Consider the following 18,435-nt stretch of genomic DNA (forward strand, 5'->3'; position numbering starts at 1 on the left):
CCAGATAAAAAAATTAAATTAAATTAATTATATAAAATTAAATATATATATAGATGAACTTGGAAAATTTCCACACGGTCCTCACCAATTACAATATGACACACAAATAAAAAGTTAAATAAAACTGATATATTTACGTGCATATCGAGTTGTGATTGCTACTAAATGTTCGGTCACAAATTATAATTCTCACATCGCTAAGGGTATGTTTGGTGTACTGAAAAATAAAATAAATGATAACATTAATTAGGAGGAAAAAGAAAATAAAAGAAATGAGAAAATAGTGTTAGTTACTTGTTGTTAGGGGTGGGCAAAAAATTCGCGAATCCGTGAATTCGATACGATCACAATCTGATCCGTATGGATCGAATCAGATTGCTAAACTCACGGATCGGTGGCGGATTCAAAAAAATTGAATCCGTTGTTCACGGATCGAATCACAGATTAGGCTGTCAAAAAACCGATCCGATCCGTAGCCATTCCGTTATATATATATATATATATATATATATGTATATATAATATAGTAATATTTTACTTTTTCGTAACTAGCATATATATATATATATATATATATATATATATGAACTTCTAACATACCATACTTTTTCACTTTTCTTTTTTTGGTAAGTATTATACAATTATTTTATAATATTTATTACTCAATTAATAGCAGTGGACCACTGAACTTTTTATTTAAACAAAACCTAAATCTAGCTAAAGATGAAAGAACTCAAAGAACCAAAGAAGAGCAGAGAGAAAAGCGGCCGCCTCACTTATTATGCATTTAAATTGGTTTTATCTATATTATGTTTTACACTTATACTATTTTGTAAGTAGATATGAAATTGGTGAAAATAGACTATTTTGAAAAGTTCAGTCCGCAGATTGAATCAGATCTGATCTGTTGGGTAACGGATTGGTGGTGGATTCAAAATCTCCTAATTAGTTGTGAACGAATCGCTCTATCCGTTGCCACCCCAACTTGTTGTGTTTAGTTGATTAATAAAAGAAAAGAAAGAAAATGGTAATAATCATGTTTGGGAAAGAAAGGGAAGAAAACTAATATAATGAATTTACAATCATATCCTTTTTTTATATAATTTTTCAGTTATAGATATAGGCAAATTTAGTATTAATAAAATTTCATTAAAAATATTAACTTTCTTTCCATTTTCTTCTTATTTTTGGGAGAATAACAAAAGTTATTATTTATACTTTAGTCTTTCCTTCCACACCCCTCCCTTTTCCATCTAACATTTTATACCAAACATAACTTTTTATTTTCTTTCATTTCCTTTATTTTCTTTTCTTTTCTTTTCCCCCATTTTCATTGCACCAAACTGAGCCTAAATGATACTATAACAGATTGCCCGTTACAGAAGATGATTGAGTGTGTTTGGTTACATGGTGAGATGTGTGATTTTGGAACTCCCATGAATTTTTGAGGTGAGCTGGAGTGGATTGGACAAGCACAGGGATCAATACCAGTCAATATTACACTGGTCCTAATGCACGATAAAGAATGATGCACCGTCCAACATAGTTATATGGTCACATCACACTTTTACCCCAACCTCTTTAATCATTTTCCAAATGTATGGTCACAGTGCCACAGTTTAAAGCCTCTGTGTGTGCAGTTTTTTAGGTACTATATAGTATTTTCATTAAAAACACAAAACCCTTTTTTTTAACCAAACACCGGAGTTGATCTAAAACGAAATTATAACACTTCAACTTGAAAATTTCCAAACTCACAATCAAGTGAACAATGAGATGGAGGAAGAAAACAGCAGAACAAAGTTTGATATTATATATATATAATTATATATATATCAGTATATGTGTATAATCGACCAAGCCATCCATGTGGTATGCAAAGGTTGGTAGCCAGCAGACCAAGCGTGATGACCTGTTTTCTATTTTGGATCAGATTCAAAAATAATAGTACCTAAATTTGGGCCCCTTTGCAAGCCCAAGTCGTTGGCTTGGGCTGCAGAGCTTGCAATTTGCTAGACATGCTCCCTTAAATCGAACACTATAAGAACAATTTGGATTGATTCCTTTTCACGAATTGATTTTGCTTTAAAATATATTGTAAAATAATAATTTCTTTATATTAAATCTAGCTTAAATTGGGCTAGATAACATTTTCCTTGTGCTCATTCGAGATTGCATTTTCAAGTTTTAAAAATCTGCTAGTAACACGCAATAATGTAATATGTCAACAACTTCAATATTATTTCATCAATATGTTTATACGGACAAGGGTCAAAGTTAGAAAAAGAGATATATATATATATATACGTATATGTGTGTGTGTATGTGTGTGGGGGAAGTTGGAACTTACATAATGCATGCACCTCTCATATATACACACACAATACATGGTTCACACGCATGTAGTGATGTATAGACGTGCAATTCTGAATGTGTTTTACAATTATTTCTGGATGTAAATCCAACAAATTCCCTTCTCCTACTCTTCTGGATCTTGAAAACATTCCATCTTGGAATTTGTCTCTCCCTCTCCCCCTTCTCTCTCTCTAGATCTTTACCTTTCATCTTCCTCCACAAGCCGAACTGAAACCTCTCCTTGGTAAATTCTGCATTCAATTATATTATCATCATTTTAACACCCTCAGTATACTTCTTTCTCTAGCTTTCCATCTTCCACAACAAACTGAGACCTCTCAATCAATACTGCTCTCATCTCCAAACCATTTCAACTTCATCATCTTTTTACCTCTCTCTCTCTCTCTCTCTCTCTCATCACACACACGCACAGAGACCAGTATGGTTTTAGGGAAGGTGCGTAACAACAGGAGATCTTCTGGCACTTCTTATGCATCAACAGTAACAACAGTGATATTCATAGCATTATGTGTTCTGGGTGTGTGGATGCTAACTTCCAACTCAGTAGTTCCCCCAGAAACCACAACCCGCACCGACACTACCACCACCAATGCAGCCACCGACTCTTCTTCCACTACAGATCCTGATAACACCAAGCCCGCCAATAAAATAGACACTATTGTTTATGAAGACAATCCAGGTCAGCTCCCTGTCGACGCTATCAAATCCGATGAGCCCGCCAACCAGGAGAAGAAGTCTCAAAAAGATCAAAAGGACTCCAGAAACATAGAAATTACAAGTAATGCAGTCGACAACGACCTGAATAATGATAAGCAGGAAAATAGTATTGAGAATAAGAATGTTGAAGGGAATGTAATCAAAGAAGCTGGTACAGTTGTTCCAGAGAACCCACATGGTTTACAAGGGAATGAATCTGCAAAAGAGCTAGAGAAGCAAAAAGCACAAGAGACTCAGGTTTCTGAGGAAAGTTCTATGACTGTTCAGACCCAGCAAATTGTAGGAACAATGACAAAGAACCAAAACACATCAAGCAATAAAAACTCCACTGAAGGAAAAGAAGCTCCAAAGAATCGCACAAAAGTTGACAAACCTGGAAATTCACAAGACACCCAGCATCAGATATCAGACAAAGATCAACACCACCAACCGAAGGAACAACAAAAAGAACAATCACAAAAAGATGTTAAAGAGGCAATAAGTGATGATCAAGTACAACATGATGAGGAACCTGTGGAAGCAACAAAACCCCAAGTTGAGAAGCAGAAAACTCAACCAAAAGACAAAGAGAAGGAAAACAAGTCCTCCTTAACCAAACAAGTAGAAGATAAGCCATTGAAATTGAACACAAATGAGTCAGTTCAACAGGTAGAAGATAAGCCATTAAAATTGAACAGAAATGAGTCAGTTCAACAAGCAGAAGATAAGCAATTGAAATTGAACACAAATGAGTCAGTTCTGGAAGGGGCGAGCTCAGGGATACCAAAAGAGTCCAAAGAGTCAAAGAAGTCCTGGTCAACTCAGGCGGACCAATCGCATAATCAGAAGGAAAGGGGGAAGAGTGAGGATCAAGATGGGAGCATATATGGCTATACTTGGCAGCTATGTAATGTAAGCGCAGGTCCAGACTATATACCTTGTTTGGACAACGAGAAAGCATTGAGGCACTTGCATACTACAAGGCACTATGAGCACCGTGAGCGGCATTGTCCTGAGGAGGGCCCAATTTGCTTAGTCCCAGTTCCAACGGGATACAAGAGACCAATCGAGTGGCCTGAAAGCAGAGATAAGGTATGATTGTAAGCAACACCATTAGAACAATCATGGGTATTTACAACTGTAACTTCTTTTATTGTGGGTTTGGCAGATATGGTACCGTAATGTACCTCACACAAAGCTGGTGGAGGTGAAGGGGCACCAGAATTGGGTGAAGGTGATGGGGGAGTTCCTGACCTTCCCCGGCGGTGGGACACAATTTATACATGGTGCGCTGCACTACATTGATTTTATTCAAAAGGTAAGTTTTCCAGGAAGACCACGCTGATTTGGTACTAAATGTATATTATGCTAAACTGGATTATTAATTAAACGCATGATGGACATGCAATTACAAGTTACGATTTCAATAAATTCAATTATTGCATTTTTGAAGATTTAAGTAATGGATTGAACTCTATTCATTTATGTATACGAGCTAAGAAGAGGAAGAAAGAACTAACAGTACTGTATTTCATCAAATCATATTATTCCCATGCATAAATATAGAGCAGACCTAGATCATAAATGCAAAAGTGATACTTGGAAGAAGCACTTTTACTCAACTAACATTCAAAAACTTGTTTCAATTTAATAATCACATTTGGGAACCTAAATATGTACATAAATGTATGTAATCACAATTTACAGATATAAATAAATATAAAAATATATATATATATATATATATATATATATATATGTATATATAGAGAGAGAGAGAGGGAGAAGGGGAGGGAGGAACAGGATGACCAGGTTGTTTCATTCATATCACTTGGGTTTAAATAGGTCAGAATACTATAATATCATTTGCCTCTTCAAGATGGTTACAAGATGCTTTTGATTGACAAATACTAATAATGTCCGTGTCAATAAGGCTAAAATCATAATAAGATACATCGTAATTTAGCTAGCTTGCAAAAGAATAGGTGCTTCAGCAAGTGTGCAGCAGAACAGGAAAAGCCCAGAATTGGAAACAAGTTCGGTTGCTTGCTGTGACTTGATCATTTTTTCATAAGACAATTTCCAATTAGGAGTTGCAGTTCATTTATGACTCAATGAAAATAAAGAACAAAACTTTATGTTATCGGCTGCAGTCAGTACCTGATATTGCATGGGGGAAGCATACTCGGGTCGTATTGGATGTTGGATGTGGGGTTGCCAGCTTTGGGGGTTATCTTTTCAACAGAGATGTTCTTACAATGTCTTTTGCACCAAAAGATGAGCACGAGGCTCAAGTTCAGTTTGCTCTGGAAAGGGGTATACCTGCAATATCTGCCGTGATGGGCTCCCAGAGGCTGCCATTTCCAAGCAGGGTGTTTGATCTTGTGCACTGTGCACGTTGTAGAGTTCCCTGGCATATAGAAGGTTCTGCCTGCTCTTATATTTCGCTATCTTAATTCAATTTGACTGTCTCTGTTTTCTGCCTTGATCATTATTGCTAAGAAAATTGGAACTCCTGTGAAGGTGGTTCTCTTCTTTTGGAACTGAACCGTGTTCTGCGACCTGGAGGTTACTTCGTCTGGTCAGCCACTCCTGTGTACAATAGGGTTGGAGAGGATCTGGAGATCTGGATAGGTAGGATCCCAGAATGTTGTTCCATTAAACACATCCCATATTTAACAAAAATTGGCATGTCTTCCGCTTTCCAGATATGTCAAGGCTAACCAGAGCCATCTGTTGGGAGCTTGTGACCATCAGCAAGGACAAACTAAATAAAGTCGGTGCTGCCATCTACCGAAAACCAGTCTCAAATGAATGTTATGACCAAAGAAGATACCAACGTCCTCCAATGTGCAGAAATAGGGATGATCCAAATGCTGCCTGGTAGGTTGTTTTTATTTACTAGTCTACACATCATTAATACATCATTGCATAGGTGACCATATTCGCAATGTACTAACTACTAACAGTAAGCATCTGTTCAGTAAAAAGTACATTACTGAGTCTATATCCTGCCTAAGCATGATGTTGGAAGAGAAAGATTAGAGATAAACCTAATGCATTAGACTACAGTCTTGAAACGCTTCATGTGATATAAGTATCTTTAAAAGTTTTCTAATATGGGACTAAATACAGTACGATCGGGGGTTACAATTTCAGGTATGTTCCTCTGCAATCCTGCATGCACCGTATCCCAGTGAATAAAATTGAGAGAGGGTCTCAGTGGCCAGAGGATTGGCCTCGGAGGCTACAGACACCTCCATACTGGTTAAACAGATCCCAGATGGGAATTTACGGGAAATCAGCTCCTGAAGATTTCGCAGCAGACTATGAACATTGGAAACGGGTAGTGAGCAAATCGTATCTCAGCGGATTGGGTATCAGTTGGGCTAACGTGAGAAATGTTATGGACATGAGAGCTGTATATGGAGGGTAAAAACACACATCAGCATTACAATTAATGTCCCCAACTACTCCTACTTGACATTTATTTATATATATATATATATATATATATATATATATATATGTATGTATAATTGATTCATGAATGATGCTTACAGGTTTGCTGCAGCTATGAGGGACCTTAATGTGTGGGTCTTGAATGTGGTGAACATAGATTCACCAGATACACTGCCCATAATCTATGAGCGTGGTCTTTTTGGGATTTATCACGACTGGTGCGAATCCTTCAGCACATATCCCCGATCCTATGATCTCCTGCATGCCGATCAACTTTTCTCAAAGCTGAAAAATAGGTAGTGTTTATTGGATTGTTGTAATATTTTCCATTTTCTCAATTTTGAATCACACATGATGATCAAGAGTACGTGATATGGCTTTGGCAGGTGTAAAATTGTTCCTGTAATGGCAGAGATTGATAGAATAGTCAGGCCTGGTGGTAAATTAATTGTCCGAGATGAGTCTAGCACAATTGGGGAAGTCGAGAACTTGTTGAAGTCTATGCATTGGGAGGTTCATTTGACCTTCTCCAAGAACCAACAAGGGATACTCAGCGCTCAAAAGTCGGATTGGCGGCCAGACTCATACGCAGTTTCTTCCTGATTACAAAGTTATCATTCTTTAGGCAGACACATTTCAACAGCGCTTGCTATAGCATTATGGTTTTCTTTTGTAATGTAATACTTTTTGCTGAATCCAGCAAGGAAAATGTATTGTTGTTGTCTATTGCTTGTAAACATTGGTATACTACCATCAGTGTTTTTAAGTGTTGTAATTGTCCAATTTGATCAACGCCTATGAACACAGAGCTTCTATTCAATTCCAGGGACATCAACTTACATCAATAGGGAATGATGACGCTCTCAATTACCACCATAATATATATATATATATATATATATATATATATATATACACAACAACAACAACAACAACAACACACCAAGATGAATTAGAAACCTCTTCAACATTGAATTAATCAATTATCAAGGTTTTGATGTTACAAAAGCTGTTTAAGAAACACAAAATAATCAAGTTCCCCCAAACAATAGAATTATATTTATAGGGTGAACAACAAATATTCCACCTAAAAATCATCACCAATACACAAAAACAATAAAATTCAGTAATAATAAATATTATTAGACAGACCTGTAATCCAAACTTACACCGTAACAGGTCAAATTTCAAGAAGGCTTGGAATTGGATTTGGAATCAGAATTGCTTTTACAAAGACTGTTGTAATCCTCGAGCTCTTCGTAATAGATGTCCCAGACGCATCGAACACATCCGCTGCCGCAACAATCCCCCGGCAACGGCTTCTCCGGCGGCGGCGGAAGCGGCGGTGCTTCTTCCGGTTGCTTCTTCTCCGCCTCCACCTTCGGCGCCAGTGACTCGTCACCTGATTTGCTCATCGTTGTAGTGTTGGTATGACGATGATGATGAGATCGAAGGTTGATGATGACTCTATTGGCGGTGATTCGTCTGAGAGTCAGATCTCTCATGGCAAATCCAAAGTCACTTAAGGCGGCATTCAGTTTTCGTCGTCGTTGGCGATGATGATTAGACCGATTGGCCAATGTTGACGAACATCTGTACAACTGTACGCCAAGAAGATGTTGACAATACGCTACCGTTTCCATACACGTTACACCGTATAGATATATTTATCCATCTATGTATGAATATGATTATATAAGCCGCGCTATATATACGGTGAGCCTTTTTTCTTTACTTTTTATTTTTCGGTAATTTCATTTTCTTTACTTTTGTTGTTTCATATTTAGTAAAGTTGTTGGAAAAAAAAAAAAAAAAAAAACTTTTGAGTGATTGAACCAATTGATTTTCACATACACTGTGTGTGTGGACACTACGTCAGTGCTTTGAATTTATATTTAAAAAAATTAGTTCTATTTAAAATATATATATATGAAAATTAAATATATTATTTTTAAAAATACCCAATTCATAACTCGAATTTAAAATTAGTATCAATTCAAAACTCTGAAATACAATATTTAAGTTACCATAAATTGAATTTTAAATAAATCTGCATTGTTAATCAAAAGCATGTACAAGGGGCGAGGGTATTTGGTCATGAAATTAAAAAAAATAAAAATAAAAATTGTTCAGCTTCCTTTAAAAATATATACAATTTTTTGAAAGACACTATGCTATTCAAAATTGAACAAAATGCAAGAAAATTTCTTTGACTATTCAAAATTGATAGATAACTCCCCTAGACTAATATTAGACATAAAAAACTTCCTTGACAAACATATTGTTGCAAAATTCAGTCGAAATCATTTTGTCCCTAAAAAATTCTCTTAAAGCATGACACCAGCAAATTTTAATGCCAAAAATACCCTTATAGCCTTTTTTTGTATTTATTTTATTTTTTTAGTAATGGTGGCAAGCTTTGATGACCGGAGCTTAATTAAAAATTATATATAAAATATATCATAAATTCATAATAATACATATACATATTTATGTAATACACGAGGAGGATAGGTTAATTGACAAGTTGGGTGAGATAAGGATTCTGTGCATGAACCTTTGAGTTGAGGTGAGAAATTAATTAATTGGTTAATAAAATTAAAAAATATTTCATAACTTTTTAATTTTTTCTATTTATGTAAATGTCAATTCTATTAGTAAAAATTAAGGATATATAAACAAAATTTAGACAGATAGATATCTTATCAACAGGGGAGGGGAAAAGATACACAAAAACATAAGCAAAAGACCTTGTTCAGTTAGTACTATAATTGATCCAGTAGTCCGCAAAAATACGAGTTCTTAATTTATTGTAAATGTCTCATGCAAATCAGGAATTAAGTATTAACAAAAGCATTAAAGATGAATAAATTAATAGAAAAACACACACACACACATATATATATATACACACCTTGCGAGGAATTCAATGCTTTTTAGATACGGGTTTGTTCTAGTACTAAAATTAACAGTAGAATTTGAAGCTTTGTTCAACTAATTAAAGTTAGCCCCTTTTTTTTTTCACAATAGCAGTGACACTGTATAATCATAGTGACAGAGTTGATTCAAGATACACAAATAAACCTATCAAGGGAGGTTTTATGTCTAATTATTAGTCTAAGCGAGTTGTTTGCCAATTTTGAATAGTTAAGGAAGGTGTCTTGCATTTTGCCCTTCAAAATATGGAGTGGTAATTAAAGTTTTTGACAGTGAGCATATTGGAATTGAACTCGTTGAATGTTTTTTTTTTTTTTTTTCATGACTGGTTGATGTTCGATTCGGTGTTTAAATTCAATAAGAGTATTTTTTGATGAAATAACCAAAGAATTAGACGTGAATGAAATCATTTCTGATTTGTAAATTGAAATTTTGATATAGTATTTTTTATTAATATTAAAAAATGTTTTTTTTTAAATGATTAGGAAGAAAGAGAGAGAGAAGACTGAGAAGGCAAATAAAATATATGGGCAAACAATAATTTTTTACTTTTTCTCAGAGAAAATACTAAGGTACAATTTGATTGGAGAGAAATGAAAGAAAAATAAAAGAAAAGAAAATAAAGAATCTAGAGGATAGCTATATTGTGTTTGGTATGAATCATTAAAGGAAATGGATAAATTTGGAGGGATACAAATTAGCAATGAATGGTGACATTTGTTATCCTTCAAAAAATGGAAGGAAAATAAATGAAAAGGGGTATAAAGTTTAATAAAACTTTTTAAATACCAATTTTGCTCTTATTCTTGGTATTTTTATATAAAAAAATAATAAAAAAAACCTATAAAAAAGGATATGATAGTAAATTCATTAAATAGTATTAGTTTTTTCTTTTCCCAAATATGATTGTTATCATTTCTTTTCTTTTCATTCATTTATAAACCAAACACTATAAATGATTAACATTATCCCCTCATTTCTTTTCTTTTATTTTCTTTCCTAACTAATGTAATAATTTTTTTTTTCTTTTCCATTGTAACAAACAAAGCCTAAAGAGTTTAAAAAAAAAAAAAAAAACTATAGGAAGGGTTTGGCAAAAAATTAATGATAAAAACAAAAAATGGACTAATTATTTACCAATTGAATTTATAAATAACAAAAGTATTAGGTTATTAATAATAAAATTTTAAACATGTTTAGATAGTTGAACAAATAAATTAATTACATATCAATTTTTGAATAGAAAATATAATTACAAAATTTATTTATAATTTGGTAAAAGTTAAATGGAAAATTGAGTGTTTTAAAAATGTTCAATTGAAAGCTGATAAGACATGTTAATCTTTAAAATAAAATAGGACTTAAAATATAATTAATGAAAAAAATAAATATTATAATAAGCCTACAACTTCATAAAACTCCGCTTTGCTTTCAAAATGTCAATAAAATAAAATAGGACTTAAAATATAATTAATGAAAAAAATAAATATTATAATAAGCCTACAGCTTCATAAAACTCCCCTTTACTTTGAAAATGTCAATAAAATTCCTGTAAAATTTTAAAAAACTTTGAACTAACAAAATTTATCAAGTTACTCCCAAACTAGGGACCGACTCGTTAAATGGATTCTGAAATGTCAAATTTGACCTTGCTATTTTTTTTCCCCTAAATGACCTTGCTATTTTTTTTCTCCCCAAATGACCTTACAATTTACTATTTTATTAAAAGCTATAATAATTAGGGTAAAGTGCAATAAACCCCCTTCAACTATATCCCAGGTGCAACTAACCCCCCTCAACTACAAATAACCCCCCTCGACTTTGGTCTTGATGTAATCTTAGGACAGAGAAGGTTTTTTCGGTCATCTCCTATCGCCGGAAATTGAAAAAGTCTATATTACGCCTCTCATACAACCCTTGGAAGCTTAAAGACCATATTGCCATTTTTATTACTGTAGATACAAACCCACACAAACATTACCCTATTTTTCTTTCCAAAAAAAAAAACCCAACTCCTTTTCAGGCATCTTTCAAGCCATCTTGCTCGATCTCTCACTGAACTTACAGGATTCCCTTTCAATCCTGTATCTCTCTTTGTATATTGCGAAGGGTGTGGGACTGTCTCTGTATTTATCCATACATGTATATATACATGAGGGATAAGGTTGACGAAAGAAGTGGGAATTACGCCGGAGATTTGTTTGTCGGAGAAGTTGACTATAGTGTAACTCAATTTGCTGATGTTGGAGGGAATTGCACCGGTCAATCGGTTTTCGAAGAGGTTTAAAATTTTGAGATTAGCAAGGAGGTGATGCACCCTCTTTCTCTCTCTCTCCACCTCCATCGCCTCTCCACCAGCACTCTTCTCTCTGTCTCTGAAAAGTTCTCTCTTGGCCTTAAATATAACCATCTACCATACCAATGACCAAATCATCCCACTCCAATCCATTGATGGCATCCATGCTTCGATGGTGAAAACAAACCTATAAATTATAGGTGAGTATACTTGGTTATTTGAGTTTTGACAACCAATATTGGTGATGATCAGATTTAGTGCAAGATGTGGGTTGTTCATGGTGTAGACGCCGCTCTCGGTTTAGTGTAGAGATGAAGATCTGCCTTTTGGTCTTCAAGGAGATAGAGAAAAGAGAAAATTGGGTGAAGAGAATAGAGATATCCATTAACTGATTAAGGAATTAGGGATTTTGGGTTGAGTGGGTAACAATATGTAAAATATAAGAGTAGTATGATATTTTTGTATGATAAGGGTTGAATGGTCACTTAATTTAAATATGATACTCAAGGACACAATTTAACGGCCAAAAAATTTGTCGTGGCCGAATTGGGTAAATTGCCACCAAACCCCTGAGTTAAGGGGGGTTAAATGCATCTTTAATAATTTAAGGGAGCTATTTGCTCATAGGACCATAGTTGGAGGGGGTTTATTGCACTTTACCCAAATAATTATTTTAATATTAAAAAAATATCCCTTTATAATAATATTACTTAATGTTAGATGATTTGTTATCTTACTAACGATCGATGACCCATTCCTCGTCTCCAATATTATTTTTATAATTTTAAAATAATAATTATAGCTTTTAATTTAATATTAAATAGCAATGTCAAATTTGACATTCACAACCCATTTAACGAGTTGGTCACGGGTTTGGAGATAATTTGATGAGTTTTGTTGTTTTATGGATTTTTTAAAATTATCCTGAAAGTTTTATGTACAAATTTGAAAGTAAAGGGGAGTTTTATTACTTTAAACCTAAAAGATAATAAAATAAACAATTTTAAAAAATGGTTAAAAATCACAAAACCCTCGTGTACTTTCAAAATTGTGCATAAAACTTCCAGTAAAATTTTAAAAAGCTCATAAACTAAAAAAAATTATCAAATTGCCCCATATCCACAACCGACACATTTTGTTATTTCACAACTTAGTTAACGAGTTAGTTAAAAATATGGGGACAATTTGAGAGGGATTTTTTTTTTTTTTCTTTTTTTCAAAAGATTTATAAATTTTACTAGAAGATTTATGCACAAATTTTAAAGTACTGGAGTTTGTGATCATAAACCTTACAAATAAAAAGGGCTAATTCTATAAAAACCCCATTACTTTCAAAGTTTGATCATAAACCCCCGACCTGTTTCAGAAAACCCCGACACTTTAAAAAGTTATCACATTGCCCTAATATTTGTATCCGACCCGTTAATCAGGCTGTAAAATTTTGAATTTGACCTTACTATTTAATACTAAATTAAAAAATATAATTATTATTTTTGAAGTTACAAAAATACCTCATCTTCTTCTTCATCTTCTCCCCCCCCCTTTTACTCTCTAAACCAAAACCACAACCATCATCTAAACATCACCGGTTGGTCCAATGCAGAGTTCTGGTCGCCCCAAATAGCAGTGACTCGCTACTTTTAATCGACCCATAACAGGTTACTAGCAGCGATCATGAAGATCGCTGGTTTCTTCACATACAACTAACCGAACGCGACCTAGAAACCACCATAGACGGCAACCCATGGTCCTCATCCTTCTCTAAAACTGTTGGGTGGCTTACAAGCAACCCAAGGTCGGTTGCTACTCTTCATGGCGGCTTACCACAGTGAGCTAATTCTCACTCCCATCATCAACGCCTGTGGTTCCAGACTTTCAGATATCTTAAGATTGCCAATCATTGCTCCAATAGACTGTTGATTCTGTGCAACCTAGACGTACCAAAGCCATCGATTTTGTTCACAAACCCACTTGTGTTCACAACCCTCTAACAATCACAAGAAAATTTTTGTGATTCACAAACCAAAATGAAACCCTGACCAAAAACAAACCACCATATATAAATAAGCACTGTTATTTCACCTGACTCTAAAAAATCGATTTAATACCAACTCTAACTTATTATACAAGTGTCATGTGACTAGTGAAGCCCAATTTAGAAACGTTCGCGCCTGCAAATCACACACCATCGCACTCCTCACTTTAATTCCTTGGCTTTGACCTAACACTATGAATATGATTATATAAGCGGTGAGCCTTTTTTCTTTACTTTTTATTTTTCGGTAATTTCATTTTCTTTACTTTTGTTGTATCATATTTAGTGAAGTTGTTGGGAAAAAAAAAAAAAAAGAACTTTTGAGTGATTGAACCAATTGATTTTCACATACACTGTGTGTGTGGACACTACGTCAGTGCTTTGAATATATATTTAAAAAAATTAGTTCTATTTAATATATATATATATCTGAAAATTAAATATATTATTTTTAAAAATACCCAATTCATAACTCGAATTTAAAATTAGTATCAATTCAAAACTCTGAAATACAATATTTAAGTTATAAATTGAATTTTAAATAAATCTGCATTGTTAATCAAAAGCATGTACAAGGGGCAAGGGTATTTGGTCATGAAAATAAAAATTAAAATAAAAATTGTTCAGCTTCCTTTAAAAATATATACAATTTTTTGAAAGACACTCTGCTATTCAAAATAGAACAAAATGCAAGAAACTTTCTTTGACTATTCAAAATTGATAGATAACTCCCTAGACTAATAATTAGACATAAAAAACTTCCTTGACAAGCATATTGTTGCAAAATTCAGTCCAAATCATTTTGTCCCTAAAAAATTCTCTCAAAGCATGACACCAGCAAATTTTAATGCCAAAAATACCCTTATAGCCTTTTTTTGTTTTTATTTTATTTTTTTTAGTAATGGTGGCAAGCTTTGATGACCGGACCTTAATTAAAAATTATATATAAAATATATCATAAATTCATAATAATACATATACATATTTATGTAATACGCGAGGAGGATAGGTTAATTGACAAGTTGGGTGAGATAAGGATTCTGTGCATGAACCTTTGAGTTGAGGTGAGAAATTAATTAATTGGTTAATAAAATTAAAAAACATTTCATAACTTTTAATTTTTTCTATTTATGTAAATGTCAATTCTATTAGTAAAAATTAAGGATATATAAACAAAATTTAGACAGATAGATATCTTACCAACAGGGGAGGGGAAACCATACACAAAAACATAAGCAAAAGACCTTGTTCAGTTAGTACTATAATTGGTCCAGTAGTCCACAAGAATACGAGGTCTTAATTTATTGTAAATGTCTCTTGCAAATCGGGAATTAAGTATTAACAAAAGCATTAAAGATAAATAAATTAATAGAAAAACACACACACATATATATACACACACACTTGCGAGGAATTGAATGCTTTTTAGATACGGGTTTGTTCTAGTACTAAAATTAACAGTAGAATTTGAAGCTTTGTTCAACAAATTAAAGTTAGCCCTTTTTTTTTTCACAATAGCAGTGACACTGTATAATCATAGTGACATAGTTGATTCAAGATACACTAATAAACCTATCAAGGGGAGTTTAATGTCTAATTATTAGTCTAAGGGAGTTGTTTGCCAATTTTGAATAGTCAAGGAAGGTGTCTTGCATTTTGCCCTTCAAAATATGGAGTGGTAATTAAAGTTTTTGACAGTGAGCATATTGGAATTGAACTCTTTGAATGTTTCAATTTTTTTTTTTTTTTTTTTTTTTTTTTTTTTCAATGACTGGTTGATGTTCGATTCGGTGTTTAAATTCAATAAGAGTATTTTTTGATGAAATAACCAAAGAATTAGACATGAATGAAATCATTTCCGATTTGTAAATTGAAATTTTGATATAGTATTTTTTATTAATATTAAAAAATATTTTTTAAAAATGATTAGGAAGAAAGAGAGAGAGAAGACTGAGAAGGCAAATAAAATATATGGGCAAACAATAATTTTTTACTTTTTCTCAGAGAAAATACTAAGGTACAATTTGATTGGAGAGAAATGAAAGGAAAATAAAAGAAAAGAAAATAATGAATCTAGAGGATAGCTATATTGTGTTTGGTATGAATCATTAAAGGAAATGGATAAATTTGGAGGGATACAAATTAGCAATGAATGGTGACATTAGTTATCCTTCAAAAAATGGAAGGCAATGAAATGAAAAGGGTATAAAGTTTAATAAAACCTTTTAAATACCAATTTTGCTCTTATTCTTGGTATTTTTATAAAAAAATAATAAAATAAAACCTATAAAAAAGGATATGATAGTAAATTCATTAAATAGTATTAGTTTTTTCTTTTCCCAAATATGATTATTATCATTTCTTTTATTTTCCTTTGTTAATCAACCAAACACGATAAATGATTAACATTATCCCCTCGTTTTTTTCCTCTTATTTTCTCTCCTAATTAATGTAATATATATTTTTTTCTTTTCCATTGTAACAAACAGAGCCTAAAGAGTTTTAAAAAAAAAAAAAAACAATATGGAGGGTTTAGCCTAAAGAGTTTAACAAAAAAAAAAAAAAAAACTATAATGATAAAAACAAAAAATGGACTAATTATTTACCAATTGAATTTATAAATAACAAAAAGTATTAGATTATTAATAATAAAATTTTAAACATGTTTAGATAGTTGGACAAATAAATTAATTACATATCATTTTTTGAATAGAAAATATAATTACAAAATTTATTTATAATTTGGTAAAAGTTAAATGGAAAATTGAGTGTTTTAAAAATGTTCTATTGAAAGCTGATAAGACATGTTAATCTTTAAACTAAAATAGGACTTAAAATATAATTAATGAAAAAAATGAATATTATAATAAGTCTACAACTTCATAAAACTCCCTTTTACTTTCAAAATGTCAATAAAATTCCAGGAGAATTTTTAAAAACTTCGAACTAACAAAATTTATCAAGTTACTCCCAAACTAGAGACCGACTCGTTAAATGGATTTTGAAATGTCAAATTTTACCTTGCTATTTTTTTTTCCCCAAATGACCTTACTATTTACTATTATATTAAAAGCTATAATAATTAGGGTAAAGTGCAATAAACCCCCTTCAACTATACCCCAGGTGCAACTAACCCCCCTCAACTACAAATAACACCCTTCGACTTTAGTCTTGGTGTAGTTTTAGGACAGAAAAGGTTTTTCCGGTCATCTCCTATCACCAGAAATTAGAAAAGTCTATTTTACCCCTCTCATATAACCCTTGGAAGCTTAAAGACCATATTGCCATTTTTATTACTGTAGATACAAACCCACACAAACATTGCCCTATTTCTCTTTCCAAAAAAAAAATCCCAACTCCCTTTCAGGCATCTTTCAGGCCATCTTACTCGATCTCTCACTGAACTTACAGGATTCCCTTTCAATCCTTTATCTCTCTTTGTCTATATATATATATATATATATATATATATATATATATATATATATATTATGGTTCAGTCTTTTAATTTTGCGAAGGGTGTGGGAGTGTCTCTGTATGTATACATATTATGGTTCAGTCTTTTAATTTTGCGAAGGGTGTGGGAGTGTCTCTGTATGTATACATACATACATATATATATATATATATATATATATATATATATATATATATATATATATATATACGAGGGATGAGGTTGACGAAAGAAGTAGGAATTACGCCGAAGATTTGTTTGTCGGAGAAGTTGACTATAGTGTAACTCAATTTGCTGATGTCGGAGGGAATTGCACCGGTCAATTGGTTTCCAAAGAGGTCTAAAATTTTGAGATTAGCAAGGAGATGATGCACCCTTACTCTCTCCACCTCCATTGTCTCTCCACCAGCACTCTTCTCTCTATCTCCGAAAAGTTCTCTCTTGGCCTTAAATACAACCATCTACCATGCCAATGACCAAATCATCCCACTCCAATCCATTGATGACATCCATGCTTCGATGGTGAAAACAAACCTAGAAATTATAAGTGAGTATACTTGGTTATTTGAGTTTCGACAACCAATATTGGTGTTGATCAGATTTGGTGCAAGATGTGGATTGTTCATGGTGTAGACGCCGCTCTCGGTTTGGTGTAAAGATGAAGCTCTGTCTTTTGGTCTTCAAGAAGATAGAGAAGAAAGAGAAAATTGGGTGAAGAGGATAGAGATATCCATTAACTGATTAAGGAATTAGGGATTTTGGGTTGAGTGGGTAACAATATGTAAAATGTAAGAGTAGTATGGTATTTTTGTATGATAAGGGTTGAATGGTCACTTAATTTAAATATGATACTCAGGGACACAATTTAACGGCCAAAAAATTTGTCGTCGCCGGATTGGGTAAATTGCCACCAAACCCCTAAGTTGAGGGGGGTCAAATGCATCTTTAATAATTTAAGGGGGTTATTTGCTCATAGGACCATAGTTATTGCACTTTACCCTAATAATTATTTTAATATTAAAAAAATATCCCTTTATAATAATATTACTTAATGTTAAATGATTTGTTATCTTACTAACGATCGATAACCCATTCGTCGTCTCCAATATTATTTTTATAATTTTAAAATAATAATTATAGCTTTTAATTTAATATTAAATAACAATGTCAAATTTG

At 32.8% G+C, this 18,435-nt stretch overlaps 2 protein-coding genes across 2 annotated transcripts; one reads left to right on the forward strand and one right to left on the reverse strand.

The window, feature by feature from the left end:
* Positions 1–2,796: 2,796 nt before the first annotated feature.
* Positions 2,797–7,253, forward strand: LOC132282105 (probable methyltransferase PMT27). Its single transcript, XM_059783731.1, is given in 9 exon segments — positions 2,797–3,154; positions 3,242–4,164; positions 4,241–4,390; positions 5,226–5,496; positions 5,596–5,739; positions 5,742–5,955; positions 6,232–6,504; positions 6,636–6,830; positions 6,921–7,253. Coding segments are annotated over 9 exon segments (2,745 nt in total). The 3' UTR covers positions 7,138–7,253.
* Positions 7,254–7,482: 229 nt separating this feature from the next.
* Positions 7,483–8,213, reverse strand: LOC132284457 (uncharacterized). Its single transcript, XM_059786569.1, has one exon. It carries the CDS (start codon positions 8,175–8,177, stop codon positions 7,722–7,724), a length of 456 nt encoding a protein of 151 aa, XP_059642552.1. The 5' UTR covers positions 8,178–8,213; the 3' UTR covers positions 7,483–7,721.
* Positions 8,214–18,435: the final 10,222 nt, after the last annotated feature.

Source organism: Cornus florida, unplaced genomic scaffold, assembly GCF_030987335.1.
Source record: "Cornus florida cultivar Cherokee Brave unplaced genomic scaffold, ASM3098733v1 CherokeeBrave_3.0.0_Hap2_Chr11, whole genome shotgun sequence".
Lineage (NCBI taxonomy): Eukaryota > Viridiplantae > Streptophyta > Magnoliopsida > Cornales > Cornaceae > Cornus > Cornus florida.

Bases quoted from the DNA above. Each gene is read 5' to 3' on its own strand.
- LOC132284457 (XM_059786569.1), bottom strand. From the start codon at position 8,177: ATGGAAACGGTAGCGTATTGTCAACATCTTCTTGGCGTACAGTTGTAC.